General features: G+C 38.5%; 1 protein-coding gene across 4 annotated transcripts in view; it reads left to right on the forward strand.

Moving 5' to 3' along the window:
* Window positions 1-23,325, forward strand: part of CNTN1 (contactin 1) — a 344,737-nt gene that overhangs the window by 175,291 nt on the left and 146,121 nt on the right. For 3 of the 4 annotated variants that reach the window (XM_003793535.2, XM_012807477.1, XM_012807476.1), the window contains exons 2-3: window positions 10,481-10,618; window positions 12,246-12,278. In XM_003793535.2, coding sequence (XP_003793583.1) covers window positions 10,558-10,618; window positions 12,246-12,278 — 94 coding nt within the window. In that variant the 5' untranslated portion in view covers window positions 10,481-10,557. Of the gene's footprint in view, window positions 1-10,480; window positions 10,619-12,245; window positions 12,279-23,325 lie in introns of those variants that run through there. The other variant, XM_003793536.2, reaches the window with a different exon arrangement.

Raw genomic sequence — 23,325 nt, forward strand, 5'->3', positions numbered from 1 at the left:
AGAAAACTCTTTTCACGGTTCAGGACCACGTTGTTAATGTGAGTTTGAAGACTGGAGGCTCTGAGCGTATCAGATACAGGAGTCAGAAAATGTGTCCAATATCTTCTCTGATAATGAGACCTTTAAAAGGAACAGGAAGAACAGAACCTCCATAAACCAAAGCACTTAGGATTTAATGCTGTGATGACATTTTCCTACAGAACTACTCAAGCAACAACTGTCTGTGGAAGAACCCCAAAGTTCAACCCATGGCCTTTAAGATGCCATAATTGGATGACGCTTCTCTTCCCATTTGTCTTGCCGAGGTGTCTCCGTTTCCATGCGTGCATAGCCTCACTGTACTAGGCTGGTCAAGGTTCTCCGAATTTGACCTTTATTTTCCTTACATTTCCATTATTGCTACTTCTTCCTGCTCTTGTGGATCTCTTCGTCAAATACAGAATAGTGGTTTGCTTTTAGTAATTGCTTAATAAATTTATTCAACAGATATTTATTATCTCCAAGATGTCAGGCATCATGTTAGGTTATATAAGGTACAGGGAAAGGATGAGACAACTTTTGCTGTCGAGAAGGTTATAATCTAGAAATTCCCTTTCTGAACATATATCTTTGATTTACCCATGTTTAGACTGCTAAGTAAATATACGGAATGAATTCATAAATAATGTAAAGGGACCCTCCTTTATATGATTATCTTATATACTCTTGAAAGGAAAATGGAACTGATTTCTTGGTCTTTGAAACAGCATGCAATAAAAGCAGGTATCAAAATTGCACAAATGTTCATTGGAATCCTTTCATATGTGTTTCAAAAATAAACACTTGTTGAATCATTTTAATTGAATTCAAGTGCATTTAAAATAAAATCCTCTGATGCTGCTTCTGGAAATAAAGGCCTACATTATCTGGGCATGAATCACTCATTAGTTTTAGTACAGTGATCTGTAGTCTCTCATTTTATGTGAAAAATAGAATGTCAAGGGCTGCATCGTGTTGTCTGAGATGTGCCTTCTCAACAGCACATCTCTTAACCTGAACAACAGCTAATAGGAGTTACAAAATCATCAGCCTCATTCTTCCTGCCGGGGCAGTCTTTTGTCAGCCGAGACTAGGAAAAGCGAGATACCTTGAGATTGGAGAAGGAGAGTCAATGCCTGCTTTTTGATACAGGGACATTCAGGTGCTGTGCAGTGCGGAGCAACGTCTAACATCATAATCCTTCCCAGCAGCATTTGGGAGAATGGCTTAGAGTGGACCTTAGAGAGCAGAGTGACAGCAGCGGCAAAGCCTTTTTATTAAATGTGGGCACCTCCACAGAGGAATGAAACCACACAAAGGGGATATTACAGCTCAGGAAATCTTTAAACCTCCAGCGTAGATGGAGTGAGCTGCGGGATCTGGCGGCTTCTCCACAGGTCTCGTTCTTTTGTGGACATGTGTGAGGGCAGAAGGGAAGGAAGTTCGCATATTACATCTTGCTGGCATGAGACTTTTTTTTTTTTTTCCTGCTGTCAAAAACTTATTAAATCCTATTTTGGGTTCTTGGATGTGATTCACGGGAGAGTCGGGCACATTTCTTTGCAGTAGTCCAGCTGTCTCAGATCAGTTTGAATTGCAGGTGAGGAACAAAAGAAGGTAATAGTAGTCCGTGGTCACCTCATTGTAGCACAATAAGAGAGTCTCATTGAAAAGTCAGAAACCTTCTAGCTGTTGGGCAAAGCAGTATATCAAAATGCTTTTGTTCATTATTAGATGGCAAAGTAAACCAGATGCATCCATAGAGGGTATCCATTTCTCATTAGACCAAATGCCTCACAAAGACTAACGTAATTTTAAGAGGTAGGCTACTAAATGCTATGCGTCTTCTGATTTTATTTATTTATTCATTATTTGGGCCGCATCTCACTCTGTCACTCAGGCTGGTGTACAGTGATGCTATCGTAGCTTACTATACCCCTGAGCTTCTGTGCTCAGGCAATCTTCCTGCCTTAGATCCCTGAGGTGCTGAGACTACAGGCACATACCATGATAACTAGCTAATTTTTTTTTTGTTTTAATTTTTGGTAGTGATAAGGTCTCACCACACTGTCCAGGCATGTTTTGAACTCCTAGCCTCAAGCAATTCTTCTGCCTCCAGCTCCCATAATGCTGGGATTACAGGAGTGAGCCGCTGCATCAGGCCATCTTCTGATTGTCAGAGCATTCTGTGGCCTCAGAACACATTTCCACCCACAAATCTATATACACATTTCTCTCTGAGAGTGGTGGGAATGTTGTAAACCTTATTTAACATGCTTATGACTGTAATTCTAGAAGTTTAGCATGCCTACAACTTACCTGGAAGCTTTGTTCACATGCACACCATGGGCTATTCCCTCTAAAACTCCTGTTATTCTTGAGAATTGCTCATCTGACTGACAAGGACACCCCAAGCGCTGTTAATGGAGGTGGCTCCTGGTGCTACATATTGGGAAACGCTGACTTAGCTTTAAGAAAAATAGGTCAATTGTTGAATATTCAAAATGTCCTTCTCCTGAAAGGAAATATTTTAAATATATTTTTAAAATTAGGAGGGTAAACGGTGGGACCACACCTATGGAGCATATTGCAAGAATACCAGTCAAATTTATCAAATATAGAACATAAATGTCTTAACACAATAATCGAGCAAATGAGGTGAAATCTATATTAATTAGTTTGATGTAAGCACTGCAAATTGTATAAACAAGTCAATACATTGTACCCCACATATGCAAAATGTATCCATGATCTATGTGTATGACTTAATAAAAAAATTATGAGCAATAAAAAATAGGGCTTTAAATCTGTCTGGGACCGAAGTATTCAAACCCTGGCCCTGCTGGCAGTGACGTGTCTTTGAGCCTTCCGTGTAATCCCTGTAACTCAGTCCATTTCTAGAAATGGCTGCAGGGAGGGGGCTGGAGTGAGGGGATCCGACGGCTTTTTAAAGGTACGGATATGAATTGAATGCTGACAACACAAGCCTGCGTTTTATGGAATAACTGCTGACATTTTTAGATAATTGGATTTATATTTAAATTAATTACTCAATTTAGTTTTAAAATGATGTAATATATTCAGAGGAACTTAAAAATAGCAGAACTCTATTTGTGATATTTATAGAACATATTTTTCCCAGGTTAATTTAAACCCATGGTGTCACACAGGACTATAAGCCGTGCTTGTTCACTAAGATTTCAAGAAACCACCATTTTTAGGTGGTAGAATAAATAGAAAGTCCTACATAGATTTTGTCCCACATTTTAGGAGTGTGCGTTGTATGGTTAAGGTGTCTGACAAAATCTGAGAAAATGCAAACTGGCCCTGTGGATCTCAAGCTGTCTCCCCCATGCAACTGATGTGCCAGCCCCCTACCTTCAAATTATTTTGCTTGGTTTTGAAAACTTTGAGATGCTATTGGAAAAGGAAGATAGTGATAATGGGCAAATCCAGCAACACGATTTCTTGATATTAGGAATTCTAAGCTAATTCAATCCATCGACAAAGGAGGTACATTTTATCAAGGAAGATTTAAAACTCACACATATATTTATGGGGTTCCACTCAAATTCTTCCCCATCAGTATACTAATAAAAACAAGTTGATTATTCAAGGGCCTTAAAGCCATATTTTATTCTACTTTAACTCACCAGAATCTAGGGCCAGGTTTGGCAAAGAATTGCTGTTCAAAATTCCAAATGGATATTAACTGAAAGATAGAATATAGGAGGTAAGTCCTAGTGGAATTGGAGGTGGATAAAACAGAGAGTGGAGCTGATAAGCCCTGTGCCATCCGCGATTCACTTGAAGGATTAGGCAAGCAAGAAACATGCAAATGTGTGTGAAGTTTTTATTTTTACATGTGATTATTAGGTTTCCACTTTTTGTCGTCACAAAATTAAAAAGCCTTGAAATTTAACAACAATAACAGTGTTTAAGATAAAGAGTAGCAACAAAACCCTTGTAAAGAATGAGTGAAGATAAATACATTTAGAAAAGAAATCAGACGATTGCTGCAACAAAGTATTAAGCATTAATAATAATAGTAATGCAAAGAAAGTAACATTCTCATTGTCAATTAAGAGTATGTCTATTACAGAATGCTTTGACTGAGGTTCAGTATGGAGTCATTAGTTAACTTCTTATTTTTTTTCCAAAGTCTCAAAAAATTGACCACTAATATTTATAAATAAAAATAAAAGATAATTTCAAATGTATATAAAGTTTTACAAATTACTAACCTATCCATTATCTCCCCTGATGCTGACCACATGTCCCTGAGATTTCTAGAGATGGAATGAGTTTTATTATAGGCATTGAGTGCATTGCCCAGACACACATAGCTAAGTCACTGAGCCAAGATTTGAATCCCTGTATTGTTGGTGTATTTAAATCCCCTCACTTTGTTATTCAATTTTTAAAAAGATACTCAAAGTCTTTGCTCTATATCATAAGAAACGACATGTTTATATTCAAAGATTAACACATTTTTCATAATGCTAAGTCATTTTTTCCCCAAAATGTACTCTCAGGGGCCGCCTCCATTAAAAGCATTTGAAATGTGCTTATTAATAAGATAGATTCCCAAGCACATCCCAAGGAATAATTAGGGTTTCAGGGGGAATAACTCAAGTAACGGCATTTTAATCAAGCTTCCCAGATAATTTGAAGGCGTACTAAAGTTCACGGGTTAATGTAGTAAGCTCATTAAGTGAAGGCTGGAATGTTTCACACTGATGATATTACACTTACTGGGATTGTTTTAGAATGTGCCATATCAGTTGTTTTTTGACATACACTTCACACACAGTCCGGGGCAAAGGCTGTTTCCATGTGAAGACCCTTACAGCTCTACCTGCTAGATGAGCAACCCATGATTCTAATCTGACAAAAGTAGGATACTGTTTATAATCATTTCCAGAAAATGTGGTATTTTCCTCGGGCAAGTATGTGGCTCAGAACACTGTTCTTCAGGTATTTTTACAAAATACATTTGACCATAGCAATAATCTGCTCAAACATTGTTAATATGATAACATTGTATAAAGACAATAAGATGGCCCGGCATGGTGGCTTACACCTGTAATCCCAGCACTCTGGGAGGCCTAGGAGAGAGGATTGCCTGAGCTCACAGGTTTGAGACCAGCCTGAGCCAGAGTGAGACCCTTGTCTCTAAAATAGCCAGGTGTTGTAACAGGCATCTATAGTCCCAGTTATTAGGGAGGCTAAGGCAAGAGAATTGCTTGAGTCCAGGAATCTGAGGTTGCTGCGAGCTATGTTGCCATGGCACTCTACCAAGGGTGACAAAGTGAAACCCTGTCTCAAAAAACAAACAACAACAACAACCCCCCCCCAAAAAAAAACAATAAGATGAAAGGGCTACAATTTGGTGATGGAGTTTCAGGAACTGAGTGCCAGGCTGGAGAAGAACATCAAAGCACACCATTGTTCAGGTAGAAGGTATCATGTCACCTGGTTCTAAATGATATTTAGTTATCTAAAAATTAGCTGGTCAGGCACACTATTTTTATGAAAGTGCTTAATGGACTTAGCATTTGAATAATGTACAATATCTCCTTTCTAAAGGCGTAGCATTTTTAAAATTCAAAGCTAATTTTATTTCTGGAAACTTATATTGATTCGTTTCATCACTTGTACTTCATGTCCATCTGTGGTAGAACTTTTACATCCACACACCACACAGGCACATCCACACACATCACTGTACTGTGCTCATAGTCATTTTCTAAAGATTTCCTTTTAGAGACTGAGCAACTGATACTTCAGGACAATTATATATACTAAGGGTGGCAGGTTCAAACCTGGCCCCGGCCCAACTGCAACAAAAAATAGCTGGCCATTGTGGCTGGGGCCTGTAGTCCCAGCTACTCAGGAGGCTGAGGCAAGAGAATTGCCTAAGCCCAAGAGCTGGAGGTTGCTGTGAGCTGTGACAACATGACACTCTACGGAGAGCAACAAAGTGAGACTGTCTCAAAAAGAAAAGTCTTTAGCAGCAGAGGCAAATATTACAGAGTAACTCTGAAACCAAAAGGCCCCTAGTTTTGAATTATAGAGAAGGAGATATTGATGTCTTTACACCGAGAATATCTGTGCTTAAATTCTAATAAGCCTTCTGTAGTCATTCCTGGGAATTAGCACTTTGTAGTGAAGGTTCTTCTGAACCAGAGCAGAGCAATAAGGGTGAGGAACGTTGGTCAAATTTTGTGTTAAATCCTCTTTTTTCTAAAGAAAAGATTTTAGAATATTACATGGGTATCTGCATTTTGTTTACATAATTTGTTTTTGTACATTTTAAGCCAAAGTTATAAGTGTGCTCTTTTTTGAAGTGAACTTTCATGATCTGTGTTGAAGATAGAGATACATGATTTAAGGGGCTGGACATTCCAAAAATCTGGGGGTTTTCCTTTTTAAAATGAAAACTTGACCATTTATCACATATATAAATATTTCCTCAATATTCCTGAGATTCTTGTTCAGTATAAATATAAAGGATGTCTAATCATCAGAAAAATTAGTTTTATTGGTCTTGATAGAGCATTCTTTCATTATGCAGCAGTACTAAATATTTGTAAGTAATTGCTAGTGGCTAAATGGTTGCTGATTAATATATTGTTGAAGCTTTTTGGAATGATTTATTTCCACTCTTTGGCACCAGAAGGAAAGGAGAGAAAGAGCTATGCAAGGTCTGTCCAGCAGAAAAATGCATATCTCTATAGGGGCCAGATTTCTCAAATGAGAGCCCTGGTATTTTCTACAGGAAAGAGGGAGAGGAGGAAGAAAGATAAGCCAGGAAGGAGGAGGTAGGAGAAGCTAGAGAATTTGTCAGGACATTGCCTGATCGTACTGTGGAGTGGTATTGTTTTATTATTCTATGTGTAAGAGTTGCTAGTAAAGGATGCTAGTGAAAGAAGCCCCATTCTCTTGGAAATTAAAATAATGCCAATCCAGGGAAGGGATCCCAAAGTCTCTGGTGACCAGAGACCTGGGAGGGGTGTGGAAGGCGGCCTAGCAGGGATACCTGATGTGAAGCCTGGTCTGGAGGAGAAGCCCCAGAAGACTGGGGAATCCAAGGCATGGCCCACACAGCGTGGCGGTGGGGACAGGCACCCATCTCTGTCCCTTGCTCCTGGTCTTCCTGTCATCTCAGTTGTTTAGGAGAAGCAAGCCTGCTCCTGTGACTGGCCCACATTTGTCCACGTTGTTCTGTTTTCCTGCGAGGCCACTTCATTGGATGTGGCGCTTTCAGTCTTCTGGCGCGGTCCAGAGGTAGCTGTGAATTACCATGGGGTCTGTCCTTCCGAGAGAAACAAGAAGACAGCAATTTCTCCTGCATTAGCGGGAGTGGACTCAGCTTGCAGCCTTCTGCCCTGTGCCGCTGAGGGATGTGACGAGGGAATCACAGATGACGGAGTAACTCAGGACCCAACGGAACAGATCACCAGCAGAAAACAAATGCGTGAACAAGACGAGAAGGCTGCTTTATAACTGGAACGGCAAGAAACCCATTAAACGGAATAAATTACATGCTGCCAGGCTGATGACTCACTGTCCTATTGAAAGAGGCAGCATTTTGAAGTGAAGGAAAGATAGCATGGTATAACAGAGAGGGACTGGAAATAATGAAAACACTGTTCGTTCTGATGAGAGGGGCCTATGCAAACGGAAAACAGAGACTCCCGCCAGCACCCAATGTGCTACGTACTTAAAACTGCTTTAAAAGAGGGATCCTTAGAACTTCCCCTTCCAGGGTAGGTTTAAACCATAGTAACACCTAACAAAGATCAAAGCCCCCGTAAGAGGCATTTCGTATTACTTACTGTCAGTGTTCTGTTTTTTATTTGAGGAAATGGAAGTTCAAATTGTTTATGGCAAGGGTTCTTGAATATAGTTATGGACAAAGTTCGTTCCTTCCTTTATTTGTTTAATAAATGTAGATTTAGCGACTTCTCTGTGTCATTTATTATTGCAATAACAATGAACAAGTGATGTGTCCTCTGCCCTGATAGGGCCAGTGGAATAATAAATTAATATTCACTGAATACTTTCACAGTAAATATTTCACATGAACAGTGAAATTAAAAATTTGATACTTAATATAGTTTATACGGATATATAGTTCTCATTTTTTCACATCTCTCTCAGCGAAATACATTGGTTATAAATTAAGTCTGGTGTTTAAAAATTGTTAGATTTTTTTTTAATCTCATTCTCTCTTTTTTTTTTGTTTGGAGAGAGAGTCTCACTGTCACCATCAGTAGGGTGCCATTGTGCCATAGCTCACAGAAACCTCAAATTCTTGGGCTCAAGAGATCCTCTTGCCTCAGCCTCCTACGTAGCTGGGACTATTGGCACCCACCACAATGCCCAGCTATTTTTAGAGACAAGATCTTACTCTTGCCCAGGCTGGTCTCAATCTCCTGAGCTCATGCAAGCCACTCACGTTGGCCTCCCAGAGTGCTAGATTTTTTTTCAAGCATACTCTAAATATTTCCCTATGATAATTTGGCCCTAGTATGTTTTTTCTAATAATTTAACTCAAAAAAATTTTTAAAAAATAAATGATTTATTTACTACAGAGTAATAAATACATGTACATGAGTGAGTGTGTGTGTGTGTGTGTATATATATATATATATATATATAGTTTATCCTGACCCACATATTACTGTGGGATGGGTCTGAAAAAAGTTTTGTCCGGCCTTTGCAAAGTGCTAGTGATAAATGTGGTCTCAAAATCCATCAGGATTAAAAAAGCAAATCGGCTCCCATACTTTTATTTAACATGTTGGTAAAATGCAAACAACCAGTAAAATTATGTTTTTGCTCCTTTAAATAATGCTAGATTTTATACACAGAGAGAGAGAGAGAGAGAGAGAGACCCTAAAATGTATATATTTTAAGGAAGAAAAAACCTGTCTTGAAATTATAACATTCAAGTCATGTCTGACTTTTGCAATTCCAAGAGATATAAGATTCACGTAACATATATTAGAGGTGTATATTGAGTATTAAAATTTCAATACATTTTTTCTTTTCTGAAAATGCGTATCCATTTTTGGTACCCTCTTTAGATATATGTGTGTGTGGTGTGTATTTGAACACTGTAGCATTAGCCGTATCTTTCCTTTTCTTTTCATAATGTATCTAATTTTGATACAGTATGACCTGAGGGTTTTAAAAAATGTTATACTATATTCTTTGAAAACATGATTCAGTATCTTTGAATACTCTTATTGAAACTCTCATTGTATCCCTGTTAAACAGCTCTTTCTAATGCCCCAGGCCATATTGTTCTGAAGGTATTTTAGTAAGGAGTGTGAGTCAGAAGTCACTAATGACCTACATCTCCCAGTGCAGCGCCGTCACCCTGATGTCCTGCCTACCACGGTCAGGCCCTTTCCTACTGGGCGGTATTTCTGATGGTTTAAATTAAAATGATGACACTGTTTCCAGGTTAGTGCTATACAGGCCCAAACCACACCATGTCATTATACTGACTCGCACACGTACATGTGTTTCCACGTAAGAGCAAGAAGACTTTCTTGATTCCCCTTATTTATATTCTTAATCACAGAGGTGGATTTACACAAAAATGGTAAAGCTTAAGGTGTGAGGCCCTTCATCAGCATGCGGCTATTCCCAGGCTGTGAGTGAAACCATAGCAATGTAATCATGTGGGCATGTGTTTTTGTAAAATTTATAAACAAAATATTTTAATTAGACTGCTACCCAGTTTTTGTAGATTAGTTTATTCTAGTAATTTTGTCGTCTTACTCTTACTGAAGACTCTCCAAGTTTGAATGATATGGCCCACAACACTGAGATTGTCTCCCCCTGATGCAAAAGGATCAGTTATTTACTCTTTGTTGAACGGTAAATGAAAGGGTGGGGGAGTGAGAAATGAATATGTTATTAATCAATACGTTTTAACACTTACAAATTGGCAATTTCTGGCAACAAAAATTTCCACAAGCCACTCTTGGCAAGTAGAACGCTAATGTATCACTCTTGTATAGTATCTGTGACTTTACAAGGCTCTTGTACAAATGGAACTTTAATTGAGTCTGTCTACCAGATATTCAATTACATTTAACCTTCAATTAAAATGATTAATATGAAAGTGTTCATTTCTGCACTATTTGCAGAAAAGGATTATTAAAAGGACGTGGTTACAGAGGAAAAGAAACCTAATACACAGAGATTGAACGAGGTACTCATGATAATGTCAGCCCTGGGGTTGTCAGCAGGAACCCTTGGAATCTACTCTTTCTGTTACAATATGATGTTTGCAATAAACTAAAACTTACAAAGAATATAATACAAAATAGATTGCTAATGTTGCTGGCCCCAAATGATGAACATGTTCCCTTCTCTTCTCTCTCCTTCCCTTTATTTCCCACCCCTCCACTCCCCTCTCCTGTTTCTTTTCTTGCTATAGGTGTTTAATATCATTCAACTGCCATAAAGTTAAAGCTTACTATTGGAAACTTGAACCTCACTTCTACTGAACACAAGATGAAAATGGCCTTGCTGATCAGTCATCTTCTGGTACTATCTTTGACAACCTGTCTAGCAGGTAAGAACTAGGCTTTGCATATTCTCCATATACGTATTATGTCAACATCATCAATACGTGTGTTTATTTCATTAAGTCTGTTATATAAAGTTAGACTTGATATTGTCTTTTGAAAGCTGGATCAGACAAGTAAAAAAATACACGTTGAAGTTGACCGTATTTTCTTTTAATTTTTTACTTTTAATTACAATTACATGAGATTTAGTTAATTTTATGTAGTGGTGGCTGGTGAACATTTGTAATCTGGATCTCTAGGGGAGGGAAGGAATCCCTGGAGTGTAGAAGTAATCTATTTCTGGAGAGTAAATACTTGTACCATGGTCAACTTCAACTTGGTATCATTTAATGTGGATTTTTCTGGAGAGTAAATACTTGTACCATGGTCAACTTCAACTTGGTATCATTTAATGTGGATTGGGAAAAAAGTACAACACCCTTACAGAGTATTTTTACCATCTAGATACAAATAACCTCAATAGCATATGTAATAGTGAGGCATCATAACAAAAATCGGAAAACAATGGGTTTTAAGACTTTCTTCCCTTCGTTTTTAATATGTTTATTTGTAATTGAATATAATTTAATTTTTAATAGTCCTTGTGTTTAACAACTGATGCACAAAATTTTGAAAATCAATAATCACTGCTTGAGAGCTGTCACAAGAGGGTACAGCATACTACTGATTCTTATAGTCTCTACCATTTTAGTAAATATTATAAAAATCAGTGTTTAAAATAATCTAAAATCTGTGTAGAGACATTAGCATAGCAAGACAGCACTAAAGGCACTCTAGTTTTAGAGAAACTATTCTATTTATGTCTCTCAAAGACAAGTCTGAAACATTCAGAGGTATTTCCTATATCCAGTGCATCGTAAGTTTATCCCAAAGCAGCACATTTTCTAACCGCTTTTTCTAAGACCTTCCCTGTAATGACCGGTAAGTCTTTGTTGAGTGCCTATTTTGTGGAAGACTTACCAAGACCTCATCTTTCATATATCCAATCCCAGATTTCACTTTCATCATGCACCCGAGGGCTGTACTTTTGTGTTTCTTATTTGTTATTAAAAACAAAACAAAACACTATTTTCTTTTGTGAGCAATTTTTATTATACTCATTCCAGAATCCAGAAAAGTTAATGCATTTAGTATTGAAGGATTTTAAAGGTATGAATAATTATATATTTTATAACCACAATACTTACACACATGTGCCCCCCCCCCACAAGTACAGGCTGTCCATAAAGTTCCTATAGACAGCCTGTATAGATGTAATTACACGCATAACATATATTTATATGCATATAGTGTATATATGATAATAAAATGTTTGAGAATATTATTGTGGGGAAGTCTTATTTTTATAAATAAAAAAAACCCAAAAGTATCTTCTTAGAACTGGCAAGTTTAAACTCATTCTACACTAATCAGTGACACAACTGTATAATGTAAAGGCAAGAAACAGCTTCTGTACAAGTGTGAAGACACTTTAATGTCAATTAACCAGTGCTAGCAATGGGCTAATACTGTCATGTAATGGACTAGCATCTCAGTTGTTTGAACAATGTTTGCAATCACAGTAGAAAGAATTGCTTCAGGATCAAATTGTTTTTATCCGTTCTCTTTTAGAGTTTACATGGCACAGAAGATACGGTCATGGAGGTAAGTTGACAAAAAAGAAACCTTTGAAATAGCTTTCCTCAGTTGAATGGCTTTAAGCTATCAATGCTCTAAACTTTGAGGCAATTGGTTAATGTTAGACCACATGGACATTTTATAACTTGTTTGACTGCAGGAATGAATGAATGGCTGTGCACAAATATCCTATGAGAGGGCTGTTGCAGATAGAAAATATTCTGTGTGGCCTGTCTCTTTTTCTGCATGCTTCGTAACAATGCTATGCTACTAACTTTTGAAGCAATATTTTATCTCTCTTTTTTTGTTGAGACACAGAGTCTCACTATGTCACCCTCAGTAGAGGGCTGTGGTGTCACAGCTCACAGCAACCTCAAACTCTTAGGCTTAAGCAATTCTCTTGCTGCGCCTCCCAAGTAGCTAGGATTACAGGCGCCCGCCACGCAGCCCAGCTATTTTTTTTTGTTGTAGTTGTCATTATTGTTTAGCAGGCCCTGGGCTGGCTTTGAACCTGCCAGCCCTGGTGTATGTGGCCTGTGCCCTAACCACTGACCTATGGGCGCCAAGCCTGAAGCAATATTTTAAATAATGTAAACATAATATTTTTGAAAACCTCTTGGGGGTTTTCCTACAAAAGAGAACTAAAATTAACAAGCCTGGAACCTTATAATTCAGTTCAATTAGGATTCACAGATGTTCCAAAATTTGTTGTTTAACAACCCTGCCAGCTTAAAGATCCCACTTCAACTACTGAATGTTTTCTGCAGAAATAGGAGCAGTAATGTTGTACTTAAAAAAATACAGAGTCTAGGGTAGGACCGGTGTGGATTTGCATCATTAGCCTGGTATTCATCAACTGATCTTGTATAAACTATAAAACTTGTATGAGCCTCAACTTTCTAATATGTGAAAATCAGAGGATTGTTGTGAGGATTGAGAAATGAATGCAATTAGAACTTCCAGCCTAGTGACTGACATTATAGGTGCTTGAAGAATGTAGTAACATCAGTAACTTAGAACTGTTATAACTGTAGGGGATGAAAAATGAAACAGAATCCCTGAAAATGACTCCTGAGAACTTGAATGCCAACTCAAGGATGTCCATGTGAGACAGAGTGAGAAGAACTTCCACTTGTAGAATTACAAGAAAGGAAGTCCTAGCTCAGTGGTTAGGGTGCTGGCCACATGATCTGGGGTTGGTGGCTTTGATCCCGTCCTGGGCTTGCTAAACAAAACAAAACAAAACAAAACAAAAAAATAGCCAGGCATTGTGGCAGGTGCCTGTACTCCCAGCTACTAGGGAGGCTGAGGCAAGAGAATTGCTTGAGCCCAAGAGTTTGAGGTTGCTGTGAGCTACCATGCCATGGCACTCTACCAGAGGTGACAAAGTGAGACTCTTTCACAATAAAAATTTAAAAAGGGAGTCTTTAGCCCAGATTACACCCAAGAGACTTCTGTTTCTACCTTGTGAGTTAATAAAGAACAATAAGGTAGGTTCTGTGACTTCAAGAACCTAATCACATAATGGGGAAGAGGATAAGTAAATAGCTATCAAGTTTTTAAGGAAAATGATGATGTAAAATAATTATTTAAGAAATTGAGGCATATTTAATGATGGAGGTAGTAGATAAGGGAAACTGGAGGTATTTTAAATGTTAGAAGTGGAACTAATTCTAAATAGAGGCAGTGTTACAGAAGTACAGAGGTGGGAAATTGGGGGAACTACAGGCTGTGTTTTGTATGTATTTCCCCAAATACGCTAAAAAAATTCGTCTGCCAGCTGCTAGTAGGAATTATATTAAAAAGGACTTCATCACCAAATTTGGAGAAAAAGCAGTGCATTAAAGTTTAATTGTTACTAACTTTAAGTAACAAGTATTCATACTATTTATGTAGTAAGTGTAATATGTGTGTGTTACTTTATTACAGCAATCCTAGAAACTATCACAAAGTGGGTGGCTTAGAACAATAGGAATTTATAGTCTCTCAGTTCTGGAGCCTAGAAGTTCAAAATCAAGGAGTCAGCAGAGCCATGTGCCCTCTGAGACCCCTAGAGGGAGCACCTTGCTTCTCTCCTCCAGCTTCTGGTAGCCCCAGGCGGTCCTTGGTCTGTGGCACCAGAAATCCAGTGTCTGCCTCCAAGTTCACAAGTCTCCTGTGCCTCTTCACATCATCTTCCCTGTATGCATATCTGTCTGTCTCTGTGTCCAAATTTCCCCTTTTTATAAGGATACTAGTTGTATTGAGTTGGGGCCTACCTACTGACTTCATTTAAAATTGATTGCCTTTGTAAAGACCCTATTGCCAGATAAGGTCACATTCTGATGTGTTGGGAACTGGGACTTCAGCAAATATTTTTTTTGGGGGGGGGGGCGGAGGCGAAGAGGAAAATAAAATGTAATCCACAGCATGGGTTGCCTTCAATAGAAAGTGTTAATGACTATAAGCAGAGAAACTGTATTTAGATGTTCCAAAGCACATTTAACCACCCAGCTGATCGTCACTGGGAAAAAAACAACAAACCAAACCACCCACCCAAACAAACAAAACAAAACAAACCCAACCCCTGAAAGGCTCTCTCCTGCATTTACTAACATGAAGTGGTAGCTGAGACTGCCCAGCAAACGCACTCCACTTCCCCAGTTTCTTCCGTTTCTCTCTCCGAGGTCATGTCATGGTGGCTCCTCACTCCTCAAACCTCCAACAGCTTCTTGCTCCTTCCCGCTTTTGGTTTATGACTTTGCTACCTGTTTTACAAAGAAATTAGGACGGTTCAGAATGGGGCTCGGCGAGCTTCCCCTGCCCCTCTGCTCCCCTCCTGTGACTGTGCCCGGGTCCTGTTCTTCTGCCTGACTCGCACCACCACGTCTGGCACTTGGACACTAGTTCTGCCCCATCTGCCCGGTTCAGGTCTATTGTTAATGAAATTGTCTCCTTGTTCCCTCACTATCAATTTCTCCCTTTCTACCAGAGTGTTGCTTTCAACATGCAAACATTCTGAGATTTCTCTCTAAAAAATAAAATTAAAAAAAAGCCCTCTGTTGACCTCAACACTGTAGTCAATATCCCACTTACCTCTTCTTTAAAGCATTATTACTTAAAAATATAGCTAATGCTTGTTGTTTCCATTCCTTGACCCATACTCTCCTTTCAATCTACTGCAATCAGGCTTTCCCACCACTTCTCAAACAAAGCTGCCCCGTCCCTGTCCCCAGTGGCAGGTGCATTGTTCATCCAGCAGTCACCTCTTGACCTGTTGGCAGCAGTACTACAGTTCAGTGCCACACAGAGACATAACAATAGAGGAAGAGAGTGTGTTTCTTTTTTACTTGTACCCACTCCCTTTAAAAATAAAAGGATCTTTCCCACAAACCTCTCGTTAGACGTCCAGATTTGGGTCACACACCCACCATCAAACCCATCATTGGCAAGAGCGTGGGAATTAATGCCGGTCAACCTTCACTTCTGAGGCATAGGAGACTTTGAAGGGAGGGTAAAAAGGAAAAAAGGGTACTCGCTGGTCACCAACAATGGCTGCTGCATTACTTCGCTGAGCTAAAATTCAGATTTTTCTCACAAATGAAAAAATCTATTCAATACATCATCCTGCACATACAGGATGCTGCTATTACTGTTATAGCAGTATGAGTAGCCCAGCTGACTAGTCTTTAAATAAATTAATAAATAATAATGTATTAAATAAGTTAATTGATAATTTAAATTAATAAATATTAAAACGAACATTTTTAATTTGAAAAATGACATATACATCAAGGCTTATAGAAAAAATCATAAACCAACTTCACTCTTCGCCTTGTCTTGAAGAAATATCTTCCTTTTAATTTTTTTTTAGATTTTATCAGAGCAACATTGTATCCTATTGAGATAAGAGAATGAACATAACTAAACTGAGATAAGAGAATGACTCTCGCTCAGTCGTACACAGTTAACCTGGAATTAGTAGCTAAGTCATTTCAGAGTAAACATTTATTGTAGCTGCTTTTTTCCTTTATGGTCTTCATTTACTTCCAAAATGAAAACCAAAAACCAAAAAAAAGGACCAATTTTCAGGACCCGTTTCACCCAGGCTCACCTCAAGCGAAAAGAAATGTCTCTTTAATTCCTTTGTAATTCAGCAATAAAGAACTATAAAGGGAAGAAACAAAATAGAAATACAATATTTATTTTATATGAATTAGGATACAAAGTATCAATAAATTACAGTTAAAGTTATGGCGTGACTCTAGAATATCAAAAGCTCCCATTGAAAACAATTATCTTCATTGCTCGGCTGGAGGGCAGGGAGAGAACTGCATATCCTTACAGTACTTGTCCCCAACCCCTCTGGATGTTTCTTTCAATTAAACTTACATCAGTTACTAAACATTATTTTCAGGTCATTGTACTTTACTCACTGAAAATACATCAAAATAAACTGGAGGTAGTGTGAGACAAGTTGGGTTCTAGAAGTAGGCCCACCAGGGGAAGCACGCTACGTTTTAGGAAACAGTGAGACATGACGTGGGTATACGAAAATGCCTGGTCAGTTATGTCAAAAAGGGGCTAGATGATCCAGAGGTGGACTGTAGGTGAAAGAAGTGTTTGCTATCAAGAGCTGTGATAGGGTTCCCTTGGCAGGTAAAGCCAAGCAAAGGATTTAATTTAGTCCACTTAACCTTTCTGCCACCCTGACCCTAGACTTCATTCTAATAACTAAATGTCTGCACATGATTGAGACCAGCTCCTGAGTATATCTATTTTTAATTATGTGAATCACTCCTATGACCCTATTATCTATGACCTAAAGGATTAGGGCACCATAGTATTCAAAGCCTAAGCCTTAAACATATTTTTTCATTTATCAGCACAGATTGGTTGCCAGTGAAGATAGGAAGTTGTGCTGTCTGGAAGACGTATACTGTGTGACAATTTAAACATCACCTAATTTAGAGAATTTATTCCATTTCGAGAGGATCTGCATCAACTCCCCACCCCATAAGCATCGTGATAGTGTAGATATCACAAAAATTCTAACACCAAACTCTTTTTAAAGGTGTATTTTTTCCTAATCGCTTTTTTTCTGAGACGCTTACTATCACATATGGATGTAAGATTATGTTTAATAACCAACAGATTGAGATGACATATTACAGAATGAGAAATGGAAGTTGCTTCAAAATGAATCTAAAATGAATTTTAAAAGGCTCTGAAGCACAAATTAAAATTTTACTTTCAATTTTCAGAAACAAAACAGAATGGCAAGATTATAGTAGACCCTCTCCGCCCAAGGAGAGGCGAAGTCATTTTATTTTAGAGCACACAACCGGCTGATTACATTAATTGTGGATGAAAATAGTGCTATAAAAACCCAGTGCGCTGTCATTCACAGTGGTAAATATGACTGCACGTATTCACCCATGACTTATTTCTGTCTGGTTAATCTTCTGGATCAAATTTAAGAAATGCACTTCTGTAATAGATTTATGTTTATCAGAATACATGATATTTGGATTAAGAAAAGATCAAAAGAAAGAGACGAAGTGTCACATCTTCACTGAGCTTTGGAAGTCATCTGTAACTCTGGCCTCCTTTTCAGACAAATACATCCAATAAGAAAAAGGGAATGTACTTAAAAATAATGTTAGTTCTCTTTGTTCAGAAAACATAATCCCTTTCTGTTCCTTCTTTCTTGTGGCTTTTAACCCCATAATACTTTCAAGGCATCAACATTTTCATGTGAGTGTTTCCATGGCTGTAGGAAAAAGCAATAGCTGATGGTATTTTCTGTAGGCCGAGAATATAATGCTTGCATTAGTGGACCCCTTCCTGAGCTTTGTTGTTCTATTATCCCTAAAAGTTTTTTCCCTGGATCCAAGCACCTTGCTGAGCTAACTGGGTAGTGAACTCAGTTACTGTCTTCAATAGTATTCATCAGGAGGTTCAGATCCAGAGGTTTGTGCTGAACACGGCCATGAAATGCAAATGCTTCTTTTGAGTAATTTTTCTTTTTAGGGCCCAAGTATGTTCCTAAAATAAAAATGAATGTAGTAATTTCTAAGCCACTAAATGGAATACTTTATTTTATTCTGGCTTAAAAAATTTAGAAAAGAACCATATAGTTATAAGACTGAGCAGAAACACTAATGTAGTATAAACTGTGATCTGGGAAACGGGCAAAAGGAACTATCTTCAATGCAGTATTTTCTTACTCTGGAAAATGATTTCAGGATTTTGTTGGAGGTGAACTTCTTGCATTTTATCCCCTAAGAATTTCATTGTTTGTTCTTATAAAGGTCAAATGTAAGTGGAGTACTGGGAAATATGTACATATAATTGGTGAAAAGTATTGCCACGTAGAAGAAAAATCATATGGGGCACTACTATTATCCAGTATAAAAATTTACCCCCAAATCACTTAACCTTTCCCCATACCATTTGGGAGATTGTCTATCCCTCCATGTATGTAGCCTCTATATGTGGGCATATCCCAATGATAAACCCAGTAAGGATCCCAGTAAGTAATTATTAGATCTTATTTATATCTAAGATTTATATCATTGATATCGATGATATCTTATTTATATCATTAGATTTAATTATTTGTACCTGTCATTCATTCCATTATTATCAGTGGAAATTTCCATTGATGGTACCTTTTCTAGAAAACATTAAGCTTCTTTTTAAATACATGTGGTCAAGTTGAAGAAACTACTTAAAACATATCTTCAGTTTTCTAAAAGCTGACCAACTTCATCTCAAAAGTCTATACCTTAAAATCAAAAGATACATTATCAGAAGAAATATTTGAGCCCATTTATTTTAGAATCCGTGGAGAAGGGGGTTCTTGTGTTCTACTTGCAGTAAGGCGTGGAACGTTTAGGCAACGTGGTTTGATTCGTGGTGGAAAGGTGTGTCCATTTCCACCACAGGGTCGTGGGCCTTTTGTGGCTGCAGAGTTGGTCTTTTTGCCCGGGGATCGGAGCCGTGGTGGGCTGCGCGGTGCCCTGACCCAGGCTCACCGTGTTGCTTCTATTTCAAACGTTTGTGGGCTGTGCCATCTTTAAGGTTCCAAATGAGAAGAAACTTCAAGAGGTTGATAGTTTGTGGCAAGAACTTGAAACTCCAGAGAAAGCAAATAAAACAGTAAAGCTAAAACATTTTGAGAAATTTCAGGGTATAGCAGAGGCATTAGCAGCATTCCTGGCTCTGATGGAGGGCAAACGTCAACAAGCTGCTGAAGACAGTTCTGAAGCAAATAAGTAAAAGAAGCCTGTGGCTGCAGCTGATGGTAAACTGGAGGGGTCATAGCGGAAAAGCCAAATCACAGTTGCATCCATAGTCCTGTTGTTCAGGAACTTATGAGAGGAATCTGTTCACAAATGGGTAGAACCACGTGAAATGGCTGCTAAGTGTCTCAAGATTGGCCCATACCCTGTCTCTCTGTAGATTGAAGTTTCGGGCTGACCAAGGGGATACAATGGATTGTTCAGGCAAGTCCTTGTTAGAAGACTTGGTCAAAGCACTAAACAGGTATATTATGTGATGTCAAGAATGATATGGATGACATTTCCTTGAATTAGGAAAAATTATTTCAGATAATTTGACACGCTGCTAGTGTTTACAGAAAGTTGATGAGAGGAAGAACTACGCCTCTGCCAAAATTTCTGAATTGCTGCCACAAGAAATTGAAGTGGAAGGAAAGCAGCTGCAGAAATATCTGAGAACAAAGGCTTTACAAGAGGCATTTGCAACATTCTGCATCTTTACACCCAGGTAATTGAAATCTCTGAATATACAGCCCAGCTCTATAAATATCTCCAAAATTGTATCAGCCACTGAACCCAATGTTACAGTCATGGTTGGGGGATTAGTGGGAGCCTGGCTTATTGCTCAAGATGTTTGCTTTGGAATTTGGCCAAGCATGCAGCTTCTACAGTTCAGATTCTTGGAGCAGAAAAGCTACTCTTCAGAGCCCTCCAGTCTAGACGGGATACCCCTAAAAATGATCTCATTTATCATGCTTCATTTGTAGTCCAGACAAGTCCCAAACACAAAGATTTCTTGAACACCGGCAGCCAAGGCTGTCCTGGATATCTGTTAGGACGCATTGGTGAGGATTCTGGTTTAGCAATGAGAGTTGAGAATGCAACCAAATTAGAAGCCTGATTGCGAAGTTTGGAAGACAGAGGGATAAGAAAAATTAGGGGAACAGGAATGGCATTAGCAAAAGCAGAAAGGTATGAGCACAAAAGTGAAGGGAACACTTATACTCAGTCCTTCTGGTGACTCCACGCTTCCAACCTGTTCTCAAAAAGGCAAAACAGAACAGTAGATAAAGAGGATGAAATTACTGAAAGAAAGAAAAAAAAGGCCAAGATTAAACTTCAAATAGAAGAGGAGGAGGAGGAAGTTAAAGAAGAAGGAGAGACATCTGTGAAGAAGAAGAAGGGAAAGGATCAAAGGAACCACATTTAGGAAGAACCACTTTCCGAGAAAGCTGTGCAGTGGCACAGCAATGCCTAGTCCAGAGAAAAAGAGGCAAAGGAAAACAGAGAAGAGATAATCAGGACTAAAGGAGGGAGTCATAGGGCGGTGCCTGTGGCTCAAGGAGGGCACCAGCCCCATATACTGGAGGTGGCAGGTTCAAACCCCTCCCTGGAGAAAAACTGCAAAAAAAAAAAAAAATAAAAAAAACTAAAGAAGGGAGTCATAGTTGCATTACCTGGACATATCATGCTTGAGATTCGCCTGGAGTATGGAAGAGACCCCTTTTGGGATATACTCCAGGGACAGTTGAATGAAACAAAATGATTGATGTGACTTTGCAAAAAACCTGTTTGTGCCTTGCCATCAACTCTGTTCATGTTACAGTGTCACCATCTCTCAAAGTCTTTGGTAAAACAAATAAAATTTTCTTTGTATTTAAGAAAAGCCAATTCATTGAATTAAAATAGGAAAATCTAATCTCTACAGAGATATATGTTTGTGTGATTCTGTCTTTATTTGGAGGCCGCAGATAGTACTTTAAATAATCAAAGCAAATCAGAATGAACGTAACTCACCTAACTTAGAAGAGATAAAAATAGTTGTTTCAAGGAAGGTAATGAAATTATATGTGGCATGGAGAGTTCTGGATTATCATCTTCCCTGTAATGGTACCACCAAAAGGCACAATAGAAGCAGACAGTAGAGAGGCCGGGCGGTTTCTCCACCTTGGAAATACAGCGTTGTCATGGTGTTCACTAACGCAACCCTGTACGTCTCAAGATGAGTTGAAACTTCATGAAGCCATATGTACTCACTGCCATAGCCCCATTATTAAGCAAGACAGATATTTAGCTAAAGTCCCTCCGATTTCTGCTTATGGATGCATGTTGGAGAAAGTACGAAGGGAAACCCTTTAACTCTGAACACCAGAGATTCTCCAGAAGTCTTTCATAGAAGAGAAGTTTTTGATGTTAATAAAATCCAACTTACCCATTTTTTTCATTCATGAATCATGCTTTTGTGTTGTGTCTAAAAACTTTTTGCAGTACCAAATATCAGAATCAAGGCATGAACCAAATTAAGACCAACTAACACCTATAGGGCATCGAGTGGTAGCACCCAAGGTGGTCATCTGAAATTCCCACCCTAGCTCTGAGGTAGGAAGTGGAAACTCAAGATCCGATGCAGTGCAGATAAGTAGTTCTTGCAGGGGTCCTCAAACTTTTTAAACAGGGGGCCAGTTCACTGTCCCTCAGACCATTGGAGGGCTGGACTATAGTTTAAAAGGACAGGCCGCGGCTAAGCAGGACAGGCAGCAGCAGCAAAACACCCGGCTGGCTGCATATGGCCCGCAGGCCGTAGTTGAGGACCCCTGGAGCATGAGCATAATTGCACCATGTATCCATCTCTTTTTAAATCTAATGATCTTGGTCATTGGTGTAGTAATATTGACATCATCCCTGGGCTTGTCACATAAATGGAATGTAATTAGAAGGTGTTAATGAGCTTTAAACTCTGCTAAACAATATTTATTTTTAGGTTTCTAAAAATTTAGTATTTAGATTTTTAAAAAGTGTTTGAAATAATTCTTGCTAAAATCATAATTTATGAGGGGGTAGAGTGGGAATACAATTTATCTTGCCTTCAAGAAGAGAATCTAAATATACTGATAAAACGTGCACTCCTGGCTTTTCTTTTTGAGCATTTTCTGTGAGTTGGGAAGAAACAACAGGATATTAAATGACAAGTGTTACTAAATTGCTCTAGCCAGAAAAATTGTGCCATTGGGAGAGACTAAAGGAAGAGCTTATGAGGTTGTCCAAGTGGGAAGGAAAATACCATACGATTTTTATCATAGATAAGCACAAGGTCATTTCTTTTAGAGACTGGAAAATCCAGACCCTACATACAAAATGAAAATCTTTTCTCGGCAGGGGTTTGGGTTTCATTTCTCATTTTTCCCCAGTGTACTTCTGTATCCTGAAATGCCAGAAAATATCAAGCATCATCAGTAAATTATTAAAGGTGAAGAAGAAAACATTTTATCCATTTCTGATTTTTATAGGCTCAAGAAAGATGATGGACCTAGTGGCGACTCAGAGGAAGACATTCAGAATCTCTAGCAGAGAGCTCATTGAACACCTAACATTTGTGATATAACTGATGGCTGTGGGAGCGTGTGAGGACCTTAAGACACAGGCTCATTTCCTTTCTTTTCTAAATGGATGAGCCTTGTGGAACATGGGCTTGCATAAAACAGCAGCCAGAAAAGTACATCGCCAAAGCTTAATGTCAGTTCCTTAGCTTCTTCTGGTTCTGATCCAGCAATTTATCTGCTCTCTAAAATGGGAAGGTGGTTGTAGAATGTGGATTAAGGTTTATATGATACCTTCTTAATTGGCAATTTCAGAAAATTACAACTAAGCTCCCACTGAAACATTTTGGGTTAGAGAAAATGGTGTTTCCTATCGGGAGGGGGAAATTTAAGGATTTTATTAATCCTGTATATATCCAACAAAAATGTTTTGAGTGCCCCCCAAAAACTCAATGCTAACAGCACCAGAGCTGCAAGTATTAATTAAATTTG

The sequence above is a fragment of the Otolemur garnettii genome, unplaced genomic scaffold (genome assembly GCF_000181295.1).
Source record: "Otolemur garnettii isolate 467f Iridium unplaced genomic scaffold, OtoGar3 scaffold00070, whole genome shotgun sequence".
NCBI classification, from domain to species: domain Eukaryota; kingdom Metazoa; phylum Chordata; class Mammalia; order Primates; family Galagidae; genus Otolemur; species Otolemur garnettii.